Below are 13,041 nucleotides of genomic sequence, written 5' to 3'. Positions count from 1 at the left end.
GCTAAAATATGCTAACAATCATCTGACAGAGACAAAAAGTGAGCTCATGCTGTTGGAAAAATTATGCCAATAAACTTGCTTGATGCAGAATTGCCACAAACCTTCAGTTTGTTTAAAAAAAAATTTATAATTTAGCATGCAGTGAAGCACAAAGCACTATAAAATGAGGTGTGCCTATGTCTAACTGGTAGCTATAAGCTAGACAGATCTACTGGGGGTTTTCTGTCAGCAGGCCTGACCATAGCCAGTCACATCAGGGAAGTCATTGTGCTCCTTGTTCTTATCATCCCTCTCCCCCCGGCTTTTTTTTTTTTTTTTTAACATTTGAACCCCATTCTTGTGGAAGCGGGAAAATGAGCATGAAGCAAGGCAACCTAGAACTGTCAAAAGTGCAAAAGGACCACAGTTGGAGAAGATAGAGCCACCCCATCTGTTTTAAACAAAGTTTTAAGAAATACCAGCTAGAAGAGCCATCTTCCCTGTAGTTTGTGAGGGCAGTATTATGTTAGACATAAAGATGATAAAGAATGTGGAAAGTTCTTGCAAGTACATGGGATAAACTGGAAGTCCAGGTATATGGGGAGAGGAATAATGAGTTAATGGAGGTGTTGCATTCTTTTAATTAAGGACAGTTAAAAGATTAAATATAGTTTTAGAGTCAGAATCAGAAGACAACAGAGAGGTTCTTGGCATGGTATTCAGGAACCATGGGTTCAAAGCCCACTTCATTGGCAGCCATTGGCTAAAACTGTAGGTTATCTCAGTATCAATGATAATGAAAAGTGGTAGTCTCCTGTAGCAAAAGGAAACAAAAGAATTTCATTTTAAGATTACTTCATTACTCTTAAGTTTTCCAACATGATTGACTAAGTCTATTTGTTGGTTCTCTTGAGCATTTTATTACAATTTATCAGAATTTAGGACTTAATTTTCATAATGATGTCCTGAAGTTACCAAGAAGATGTGGACTGGGCATGGTGGCTTACGCCTGTAATCCCAGCACTTTGGGAGGCCAAGCAGGCAGATCACCTGAGTCCAGGAGTTTGAGACCAGCCTGGGCAACATAGCAAAACCCCATCTCTACAAAAAAACTACAAAAATTAGCCAGGCATGGTGGTACACACCTAGCTACTCAGGAGTCTGAGATGGGAGGAGCACCTGATCACAGGGAGGTCAGGCTGCAGTGAGCCGTGATCGTGCTACTGCACTCCAGCTTGGGTGACAGTGATACTCTGTCTCAAAAAAAAAAACATAAAATATTCTCTTTGCAGATAATCTCTTTGCGTTTCAAAGAAATACATGAAAGCACATTTTAGATTCCCTTGAGAACTTAAAACTTATTGACTCTTTAAGGAATTGAGTCTAGGATAAGTCTCAGTTATATAGAAAATTTATATAAACTCATTGGCTAAATACAACAAGGAGAATAGAGCTAATCATATGTTCATCATTGCTCTGTACAATAATTGTGTTTTCTAACAATATTTATAGCCTACCCAAACGAGGAAGACCACAAGTTAGATTGCCAGTTAAAACAAGAGGGAAACTTAGCTCTTCTTTCTCAAGTCGTGGCCAACGACAAGAACCTGGAAGATACCCTTCAAGGAGTCAGCAGAGCACACCCAAAACAACTGTTTCTTCTAAAACTGGTAGAAGCCTAAGAAAGATAAACTCTGCTCCTCCTACAGAAACAAAATCTTTAAGAATTGCCAGTCGTTCTACTCGCCACAGTCATGGCCCACTGCAAGCAGATGTATTTGTGGAATTGCTTAGTCCTCGTAGAAAACGCAGAGGCAGGAAAAGTGCTAATAATACACCAGAAAATAGTCCCAACTTCCCTAACTTCAGAGTCATTGCCACAAAGTCAAGTGAACAGTCAAGATCTGTAAATATTGCTTCAAAACTTTCTCTCCAAGAGAGTGAATCCAAAAGAAGATGCAGAAAAAGACAATCTCCAGGTATGAAGAAATCTAAACTCTTCCTTCCCTAGGAAAATTGAATAATTTGGAAATATTGAATGTTGAGATACTTTGGATCATTTTTTAAAGTCTGTCACTAAGATACACAAAGTTATTAGGGAACAATCTGACCTGAAGCATAATAGTCATTGAAGGGGCAACTATTTAATGAATAAAGGTAAATTATATTACTAGTATTTCTACTAGTGAAGCAGGGTAATAAACTTACAAATGACGTTCTGTTTTTAATGGAGATATTTGGCCAATATTTGAACAGTGTCAGGATACTACATTATAACACATTTCACTCTCTCCCACCTTTTCCTCCCTCAAAACGCACATACTCAGCATCACCTAGACAAGCTACATCAGATTATTTGGTAAGGTTCCCATCTCAAATACTGAATTTGGGGGAAAGAGAGAGTTGGAAGCAGCAATATTTTTAGGAAGCGATGACCAGCTGTCTTTTTATTTTTTATTTGATTGACTGACAGAGTCTAGCTCTGTCGCCAGGCTGGAGTGCAGTGGTACGATCTTGGCTCACTGCAACCTCTGCCTCCCGGGTTCAAGCAATTCTCCTGCCTCAGCCTCCTGAGTAGCAGGATTACAGGTATGCACCATCACACCCGGCTAATTTTTCTATTTTTAGTAGAGACAGTTGGTTTCACCATGTTGGCCAGGCTGGTCTTGAACTCCTGATCTCAGGTGATCCACCCGCCTCGGCATCCCAAAGTACTGGGATTATAGGCGTGAGCCACCGCGCCTGGCCTCAGCTGTCTTTTTAATTCTCATTTTTGTTTATAGTAATCATTATTCATAGACTAATTTCTTTATTCATAAAGAAATTCATAATCTCTTCCTTTCCCTTGTTTTTAATGTAAGTGGTAATAAATTGATTTTTTAATTTTATTGTTATTTATTATACCAGTCACTCAGGCTGTTGTGCAATGGTGCAATCTGAGCTCACTGCAACCTCTGCTTCCCGGGCTCAAGCAATCCTCCAGCCCCAGCCTCCCAAGCAGCTGCGACTACAGGAATGCACCACCAAGCCCGGCTAACTTTTGTATTCTTTGTAGAGACGGGGTCTTGCCAAGTTGCCCAGGTTGGTCTTGCACTCCTGAGCTCAAAGTTATCTGCCTCCCTTGCCTTGGCTTCCCAAATGTTGGGATTACAGGTGTGTGCCACCACACCTGGCCTGGCCCTATTTTTTTGTTGTTGTTTTTTAAATGAAGCTAAACATAAAAAATGCCACTGTTTCTCAAAAAAAAAAAAAAGCCACTGTTCTTCAAAGAATTTTAGATACGTTATATTGCATTATTGGGATACGCAGCAGGATTAAGGAATTCATTGGTGAAAGAATGGCACGTAATCTGTTTATGCAGTCACCAGATTGTCGAGTTTTTTAGGGGAAGTATCATAATTTTGCACCAGTCAGGATCTAATTTAGCTTTTCCTATCCCCTTACCTGTTTTGCTTTTCCCCAATTCTCCAAGCTGTTCGGAGAAATAATACACTTGAAACATTTTTATTCAAAAAACTAGGAAGAAAAATTTTTTGTTTTCATTGATTTGCGAAATTGCTAAGCCTGGTACTAAGGACAAATAAAAGGGGAAATGTGTGGACCTACACTGCAAGGAGAGAATTTATACATCTGAATACATATATGGACTATACTGCCCCTTCTACCAATGCACGTACTCTAGATTTCATTATACTATACCTTTCTTAGGTCTGTGAGAAAGCATTTTGCTTTTAGAACATTATCTAGATAGTAAAATTAAAATCTGTGGCCAATTGCAGTGGCTCATACCTGTAATTCCAGCACTTTGGGAGGCCTAGGTGGGCGGATCACCTGAGGTGAGGAGTTCGAGACCAGCCTGGCCAACACACTGAAACCCCATCTCTACTAAAAATACAACAATTAGCTGGGTGTCGTAGCAGGCACCTGTAATCCCAGCTACTCGGGAGACTGAGGCAGGAGAATCGCTTGAACCCAGGAGGCAGAGGTTGCAGTGAGCCAAGATCATGCCACTGCACTCCAGCCTAGGCGACAAAGCAAGACTCCGTCTCAAAAATTAAATTAAATTAAATAAATAAATAAAATTAAGATCTGTAAGAATAATCTTTTACTTTACCAGTGAGAATTGCTTTTCCATTATGCAGGGTAATTTATACGTAAGCCTAGTTTCTAGATCTGAGGAGGTTACTTCCTGAAGGATATGCTTTAGGAAATACTAGAGAATTGCTTAGTTTCAGTTAACTGTAGCTGAAAAGGCCGGGCGCAGTGGCTCACGCCTGTAATCCCAGCATTTTGGGAGGCCGAGGTGGGCGGATCATGAGGTCAGGAGATCGAGACCATCCTAGCTAACACGGTGAAACCCCGTCTCTACTAAAAATACAAAACAAAATTAGCCGGGCGCTGTGGCGGGTGCCTGTAGTTCCAGCTACTCAGGAGGCTGAGACAGGAGAATGGCGTGAACCCGGGAGGCGGAGCTTTCAGTGAGCCAAGATCGCCTGCACTCCAGCCTGGGCGACAGAGCGAGACTCCATCTCAAAAAAAAAAAAAACAAAAAAACTGTAACTGAAAAGTGTTTTTAATAAAATTGAGTAAAAATAATCCAAAAACTTTTGTGTTCTAGATTTTTCTTTTGCATTACACTCTGAAAATCTGTTCCCAATGAATGTTTAATGCAATTGGACATTTTTAAGATGAAAAAGGAAATAATGACTATTTGGTCCTATTTTGGTCAAATTTTCATATCTCCCAGAAAATAGTTAACATCTCAGTGTATGGAGTGTCTATTTTCTGTTGGAATTTGGTATTTATATATCCAGTTTGGCTTGTAGTGAACCAATATTTTGCTTTGTTATCACCTAAAATGTTGTAATTATTTACTCAGAGCCATCACCTATGACACTGGGTCGAAGGAGTTCTGGCCGACAGGGAGGAGTTCATGAATTGTCTGCTTTTGAACAACTTGTTGTAGAATTGGTACGACATGACGACAGCTGGCCTTTTTTGAAACTTGTTTCTAAAATCCAGGTAATTACTAGACTTGATAAAATGTATTCATGTATATTATCTGATTTAGTCTACATGACAACTTTGAAGTCAAAACACCTGTTACTCACTGTCTAGTTTTTTTGTTGTTGTTGTTGTTTCCTGAGACAGTCTCACTTTGTCGCCCAGGCTGGAGTGCAGTGGCGCGATCTCGGCTCACTGCAAGCTCTGCCTCCCAGGTTCAAGCGATTCTCCTGCCTCAGCCTCCTGAGTAGCTGGGATTACAGGCGCACACCACCACGCCTGGCTAATATTTCTATTTTTAGTAGAGACGGGGTTTCAACATGTTGGTCAGGCTGGTCTCAATCTCCTGACCTTGTGATCTGCCCACCTCGGCCTCCCAGAGTGGTGGGATTCCAGGCGTGAGCCACCGCATCTGGCCATATCTACTTCTTAGTATTTTTGGAGACAGGGTTTCTGTCACCCAGGCTGGAGTGCAGTGGCATACTTTGGTTCGCTGCAGCCTCAACCTCCTGAGCTCAAGTGATCCTCCAACTTAGCCACTTGAGTAGTTGGTACTACAGGCACATGCCACCAGGTCCAGCTAATTTTTTTTTTTTTTTTTTGAGACAGGGTCTCACTTCATTGCCAGGCTGGTCTTGAACATCAGTTCCTATGTTGAAAACGATGGAGTTGGCCGGGCATGGTGGCTCACGCCTGTAATCCCAGCACTTTGGGAGGCCGAGGCGGGCGGATCACAAGGTCAAGAGATTGAGACCATCCTGGCTAACACAGTGAAACCCCGTCTCTACTAAAAATACAAAAAAATTAGCCAGGCATGGTGGCAGGCGCCTGTAGTCCCCGCTATTTGGGAGGCTGAGGCAGGAGAATTACTTGAACCCAGGAGGCAGAGGTTGCAGTGAGCCGAGATCGCGCCATTGCACTCCACACTCCAGCCTGGGCAACAAGAGTGAAACTCCATCTCAAAAAAAAAAAAAAAAAAAAAAAAAACTAGTTAGACAGCTCAGTCCCTGCTAATTTTGTGACTGATTCTTTTTTTGTTGTTTTTGTTTTGAGACGAAGTCTTGCTTTTGTCCCCTGGCTGGAGTGCAATGGCGTGATCTTGGCTCACCACAACCTCCACCTCCCGGGTTCACACCATTCTCCTGCCTCAGCCTCCCGAGTAGCTGGGATTACCGGGGCCTGCCACCACACCTGGCTAATTTTTGTATTTTTATTAGCGACGGGGTTTCACCATGTTGGCCAGGCTTTTCTCGAACTCCTGACCTCAGGTGATCTGCCCACCTTGGCCTCCCAAAGTGCTGAGATTACAGGCATGGGCCACTGCACCCAGCCTTTTTTTTTTTTTTTTTTTTTTTTTTGAGATGGAGTCTTGCTCTTGTCGTCCAGGCTGGAGTGCAATGGCGTGATCTCAGCTCACTACAACCTCCACCTTGTGGGTTCAAGCGATTCTCCTGCCTCAGCCTCCTGAGTAGCTGGAATTACAGGCACCTGCCACCATACCTGGCTAATTTTTGTATTTTTAGTAGAGACAGGGTTTCACCATGTTGGCCAGGCTGGTCTTGAACTCCTAACCTCAGGTGATCCATGCGTCTTGGCCTCCCAAAGTGCTGGGATTACAGGCGTGAGCCACCATGCCCAGCCATGACTGATTCTTTATAAATAATGATGGTGTGTTACAATGACCTCAATGTTTTTGTTCTATGTAATTAATATGAATAGAGTTAATTGAGTACCATTAATCATATTTTTCTTATGTAAAGCAGTGGTTCTCAAACTACTGCATGCCTCAGAATCATTTGGAGGACTTGCTAAAACATGGATTCCTGAGCCCCAGAGTTTTTGATTCATTAGGTCTGGAATGATGTCTAACTCTTGGATTTCTGACAATTGCCCAGATGATGCTGATGGTCCTGGCCCAGAGAGCACATTTTGGGAAACACTGATATAAAAGTTATTCTGGGCCAGGCATAGTGGCTCACACCTGTAATCCCAACACTTTGGGAGGCCAAGGCGGTGGATCACCTAAGATCAGGAGTTCAAGACCAGCCTTGCCAACATGGCAAAACCCCATCTATACTAAAAATGCAAAAATTAGCTGAGCATGGTGGTGCATGCCTGTAATCCCAGCTACTTGGGAGGCTGAGGCAGGAGAATCGCTTGAACCCAGGAGGCGGAGGTTGTAATGAGTCGAGATCACGCCATTGCACCCCAGCCTGGGCAAGACTCTGTCTCAAAAAAAAGAAATAGGTATTCTGGCTGGGTGCAGTGTGTCACGCCTGTAATCTCAATAGTTTAGGGCCAGGCACAGTGGCTCATGCTTGTAATCCCACCACTTTGGGAGGCCGAGGCGGGTGGATCACGAGATCAGGAGATTGAGACCATCCTGGCTAACACGGTGAAACCCTGTCTCTACTAAAAAAAACACAAAAAATTAGCCGGGCATGGTGGCACACACCTGTAGTCCCAGCTACTCCGGAGTCTGAGGCAGGAGAATTGCTTGAACCTGGGAGGCAGAGCTTGCAGTGAGCCGAGATCGTGCCACTGCACTCCAGCCTGGGTGACAGAGCCTGGGTGACTCCAGCCTGGGTGACAGCCTGGGTGACAGAGACAAAAAAAAAAAAAAAAAAAGAAGAAAACCAGTTTGGGAGGCTGAGGCAGGTGGATCGCTTGAGCCCAGGAGTTTGAGACCAGCCTAACCAACATGGTCAAACCTTGACTCTACAAAAAGACAAAAAAAAAAAAAAAAAAGAAAAAAAATAGCCGAGTGTGGTGGTGCATGACTTCAGTCTCAGTTACTTGGGAATCTGAGGCAGGAGGATCACTTGAGCTTGGAAGGTGGAGGTTGCAATGAGCTGAGATAACACCACCACGCTCCATCCTGGGTGACAGAGCAAGACCCTGTCTCCAAAGGAAAAGGAAAAGGAAAAAAAAAAAAAAAAAAAAAAAGATAGGTATTAGGTAACAGTGATGGCCTAATCAAACTGAAGGATATGAGATGGTGTTGTATTTAGGTTATATATATATATATGGCAGAATGTGATCTGTTATATAGCAAAGATAGAACAGTGTTATGGTATTGTAATAGAAGTTATCGTGGTATTACAGAAGTAGAGAAGACAGATTGAGCATTTCAGAGGGACAAAATAATACTCAGAACGCTTTTTAAGGAGAACTGTTTGGAACTGGTCATTGAAGGAGGATAGAATTTCAACACTAAGAAATGCAGTAAGGATGTTTCAGGGAAAAAGGAATATGCTATACGGTAGACGCCCAGAAATGAGAATACAGTGAATGGTGGATGGTTTGAATGAGGTTGGGTTAGAAAGTCTCAGACACACAACTGTATTATAAAGGGTCTCACTCACCAGTGTGAGGTAAAGGTTTCTGAATGAAGAAGTGACATCATCAGAATTCTACTTTGAGACTTCTAGAGCAAGAATGAGAAAGATTAATATTGAATAGCATAAAAAAATTAAATCTTAGTTTGACTTGTTTGACTCATTTTGCCTGGGTAATTTTTGTCCTAAATTACACTTTGTTACATACATTTTATTCATTATTACAAATGCAATAATGCTCATTGGAGAATTTTTCTTTTGGTCACAAGTGACAATGGTGTGTATATATATAGAGAGAGAGATATATATATAGATATATATATATACACATATCTATATAGACATATATATATCTATATAGAGAGAAGGAGAGAGCCATGAGCAAGACCATATTGCAGTTGCATATTGAGTTGCTTTTTAGTGCAAAACTTTTAGTTATTTGAACACTTCTTTCCAGTTAAGTTTTCTGTGTGGACAGAGATATTTGAATTATTTTACAGGTCCCAGACTACTATGACATCATCAAAAAGCCCATTGCCTTAAATATAATTCGTGAAAAAGTGAACAAGTGTGAATATAAATTAGCATGTAAGTAATTTATGTTTTTCTTTGGTATTTATTTTTCTAAGGCATTCTGTTATAGCATCTTTGATATTTATTTTTGTTTAAAGAGGTAGAGGCTGTTTTTCTCTTATTAAAAGGATGTGTGTTGATGTAGTTGTGTAGGTGGCATTCCATGAGGTTCCACAAGTACTTATTAGTGTATGTGGGGATGAAAGATGGATTAGGATCAAGTAAGTTAAAGATATTTTATAGATCTGATCTTACTCAAAGAAGTTCTTTATAATCACATAATGTATATGATCACATAATTGGATAGTTTCAATAAAACAATTTTAAAGTATTTACAGTTAAACAGTTTTAAGCCTTAGTTCTGCTACCTTGTTTCAGAATCTGTTTTCTTTCTTTTTTTTTTTTTTTTTTTTTTTTTTTTGAGATACGTCTCACTCTGTTGCCCAGGCTGGAGTGCAGAGGCAAAATTTTGGTTCACTGCAGCCTTGACCTCACAGGCTCAAGCTGTCCTCCCACCTCAGCCTCCCAAGTAGCTGGGACCACAGGTGCAGGCCACCATGCCTAATTTTATTTTATTTATTTATTTATTTATTTTTTTTTGAGATGGAGTCTTGCTCTGTGGCCCAGGCTGGAGTGCAGTGGCGTGATCTCGGCTCACTGCAACCTTTGCCTCCTGGGTTCAAGTGATTCTCCTGCCTCAGCCTCCCGAGTAGCTGGGATTACAGATGCCCGCCACCACGCCCAGCTATTTTTGTATTTTTAGTGGAGATGGGGTTTCACCATGTTGGCCAGGCTAGTGTCGAACTCCTGACCTCAGGTGATCCGTCTGCCTCGACCTCCCAAAGTGCTGGGATTACAGGCATGAGCTACCACGCCCGACATGCCTAGCTAATTTTTTGTAGAGACGCAGTTTCACCACGTTGCCCAGGCTGGTCTCGAACTCCTAACCTCAAATGATCCTCCTGCCTCGGCCTCCCAAAGTGCTGGGATTACAGGCTTGAACCACTGCAAGTGGCTAATTTTTGTATTTTTTGTAGAGATGGGGTTTTGCTATATTGCCCAGGATGGTCTCGAACTCCTGAGCTCAAGTGATCCTCCTGCCTCAGCCTCCCAAGTGCTGAGATTACAGATGTGAGCCATCATGCCTAGCCAGAGCCTTCTCTTTCTAAGAAAAAAGTGGGCTTCCATTTTCTTAATAAAATTTCCAGATATGATACAAGAATTATATTTATTATAATTTATGTACTTTCATTCTAATCTTTTTTTTCTCTTTCCCTTTCTAGCTGAGTTTATTGATGATATTGAGTTAATGTTTTCGAACTGCTTTGAATACAACCCTCGTAACACAAGTGAAGCAAAAGCTGGAACTAGGCTTCAAGCATTTTTTCATATTCAGGCTCAAAAGCTTGGACTCCACGTCACACCCAGTAATGTGGACCAAGTTAGCACACCACCGGCTGCGAAAAAGTCACGAATCTAACTTTGTCCTTCTAAAGGATATATTTGAAGAAAAACAAATTGTTCATGAAAATGGAACATTAAATCATGCTGTATAAAGCAATAACAACTGATTGACCACATGAAAGTGTGGCCTGCACTATATTCTCAATTTTAATATTAAGCACTCAGGAGAATGTAGGAAAGATGTCCTTTGCTACAGTTTTGTTCAGTATCTAATAAGTTTGATAGATGTATTGGATACAGTACTGGTTTACAGAGGTTTTTGTACATTTTTGAGATCATTCATGTGTCCAGAGATCTTGGAAAATATTTTTTCACCCATGATTTATTTTGTTATTCATGATTTTTTTTTAAAAGTTGTGGTATTAAGGGAGAGTTATCTACATGGATGAGTCTTCTGCTATAGCACAGTTTAGAAAAGGTGTTTATGTCTTAATTGTTTGAGTACATTCTTTCAACACTACACATGAATGAATCCAATCTTATATCCTTGAAGTGCTGTACCAGTGCTGGCTGCAGGTATTAAATCCAAGTTTGTTAACTAGATATTTATTTAGTATTGAGAGTAATTTGTGAATTTGTTTTGTATTTATAAAATTTATACCTGAAAAATGTTAATGTTTTAAACCTTTTACTGTGTTTTTATTCCTCTAACTTCCTTAATGATCAATCAAAAAAAGTAACACCCTCCCTTTTCCCTGACAGTTCTTTCAGCTTTACAGAACTGTATTATAAGTTTCTATGTATAACTTTTTAACTGTACAAATAAAATAACATTTTTTCAAGTAATCTGGAATTCTCTAATTTTTACAATCAGATTTGGACTTTTGCACGTGATACAGACCATAGGAACCACCGTTTTGTTGTACCTGAGTCTCTATAGCAGTAATTTGCTGCTGTTTCTGCCGAAACCCTTGAGGAGTAAGATCCATTTCATTTCATCAAAAACAGTAACATGATGTGCATGGATTCTCATTAAAAAGAGGAGAGAAAGTGTGGAATACACTCACCTAGTTGAGAATCTGGAAATTAAAGTTTTTATGCATATATACACATAAAAGGAGCTATTTCTTAGGTATGGAAGACATACAGGGGCTTCAGTTTTGTAGCATACTTTTCCTTTTTAGGATGCAAAAGGCAGGTGTCCTCCCTATTCTCTAGGACTTTTTGGTAGGCGGGAGAGAACCTTCCTCTATTTCCTTAAAATCCTGAGGGTACTGCATTATTATTTAATTAATTTACTTGGAAGTTTACCTGTCTTTCTCATATAGTTTGAGATTATCAGTTTTCTAGATTCTTCACATGAATGTATCTACAACTAACTTTTGGTAAATTTGTATAATTTTATATGCCATAATTAAATATCTTGGAAAATTTTACTTAACATTTAAATATCAAGACAATTCTGAAAATACAATTACATTTTAATAGTAATTTATCTGATTGATTACTTAATATTCTTCATTTTTTTAAAATAAAATTTTAGTTTTTTAGAATAGAGACAAGGTCTTGCTGTGTTGTTCAGACTAGTCTGAACTCCTGAGCTCAAAGTGATCTGCCTGCCTTGAACTCCCAAAGTGCTGGGATTACAGGTGTGAGTCACTGTGCCTGGACAATATTCTTCATTTTTTAATGTTAATAACAAGCAATTTTCATGTTAGCTTTTCTTCTACACAGTTAACACTAAGGAACCATTTCCAACCAATTATGGAATTATTCAATCTGCAAGTCAGTCATAAAACTTGCAATTTATTTACCATTTCTCAGACTGAGTTAAAATAAGACCTTTTTTTTTTTTGGTTTTTTTTTTTTGAGATGTGGTCTTGGCTCTGTCACCCAGGCTGGAGTGCAGTGGCATGATCTCAGCTCACTGCAACCTCCACCTCCTGGTTTCAAGTGATTCTCCTGCCTCAGCCTCCCGAGTAGCTGGGATTGCAGGCATGTGCCACCACACCTGGCTAATTTTTGTATTTTTAATACAGACAGGGTTTCACCATGTTGGCCAGGCTGGTCTCGAACTCCTGACCTCAGGTGATCTGCCCACCTCAGCCTCCCATAGTGCTGGGATTACAGGCGTGAGCCACCGCACCAGCCAAGACATTACCTTGCAATCTGCTCAGCCAAATTGTCTTATATGCCAAATTCATCATTTATTCCAATACACATCTATAGTAATTAAAAATTTTAGGCTAGGCACGGTGGCTCACGCCTGTAATCCCAACACTTTGGGAGGCTGAGGTGGGCGGATCACCTGAGGTCAGGAGTTCGAGACCAACCTGGCCAACATGGTGAAACTGTCTCTACTAAAAATACAAAAATTAGCTGGGCGTGATGGCAGTCACCTGTAATCCCAGCTACTACTCGGGAGGCTAAGGCAGGAGAATCACTTGAACCTGGGAGGTGGAGGTTGCAGTGAGCCAAGATTGCGCCACTGCACTCCAGCCTGAGTGGCAGAGCAAGACTCCATCTCAAATAAAAATTTTATACAGCAACATGATTGACAAGGGATATATGGTAGTGGCTGAGAATGTAATGTCAGCATGACCAAGAAAGCAATCAGCATTATTTGACTCCTACTTTACTTTCAAGTTTTTCTTCAAGGAGAAAGGACTACGTAATGGAATGAGAGAAACAAAAACATGAGTTAGAGAACTGGAGTCCAGTATGATGACAGAGACATTTAAAT

General features: G+C 40.6%; 1 protein-coding gene across 4 annotated transcripts in view; it reads left to right on the top strand.

Annotated features, from left to right (window-relative positions):
• The window catches only part of BAZ1A (bromodomain adjacent to zinc finger domain 1A), a 119,774-nt gene extending 108,630 nt beyond the window's left edge, over nucleotides 1-11,144 (top strand). For all 4 annotated transcript variants that reach the window (XM_054530014.1, XM_054530011.1, XM_054530013.1 and 1 more), the window contains 4 exons: nucleotides 1,492-1,958; nucleotides 4,859-5,001; nucleotides 8,822-8,909; nucleotides 10,178-11,144. In XM_054530014.1, the coding sequence (XP_054385989.1) occupies nucleotides 1,492-1,958; nucleotides 4,859-5,001; nucleotides 8,822-8,909; nucleotides 10,178-10,374 (895 nt within the window). In that variant the 3' untranslated portion in view covers nucleotides 10,375-11,144. The remainder of the gene's footprint in view (nucleotides 1-1,491; nucleotides 1,959-4,858; nucleotides 5,002-8,821; nucleotides 8,910-10,177) is intronic.
• The last annotated feature ends 1,897 nt before the right edge of the window (nucleotides 11,145-13,041 follow it).

The sequence above is a fragment of the Pongo abelii genome, chromosome 15, assembly GCF_028885655.2.
Source record: "Pongo abelii isolate AG06213 chromosome 15, NHGRI_mPonAbe1-v2.0_pri, whole genome shotgun sequence".
In the NCBI taxonomy this organism is placed as follows: domain Eukaryota; kingdom Metazoa; phylum Chordata; class Mammalia; order Primates; family Hominidae; genus Pongo; species Pongo abelii.
Note: the sequence above shows the minus strand (reverse complement) of the source record. Positions and strands in the feature narration are given on the sequence as shown.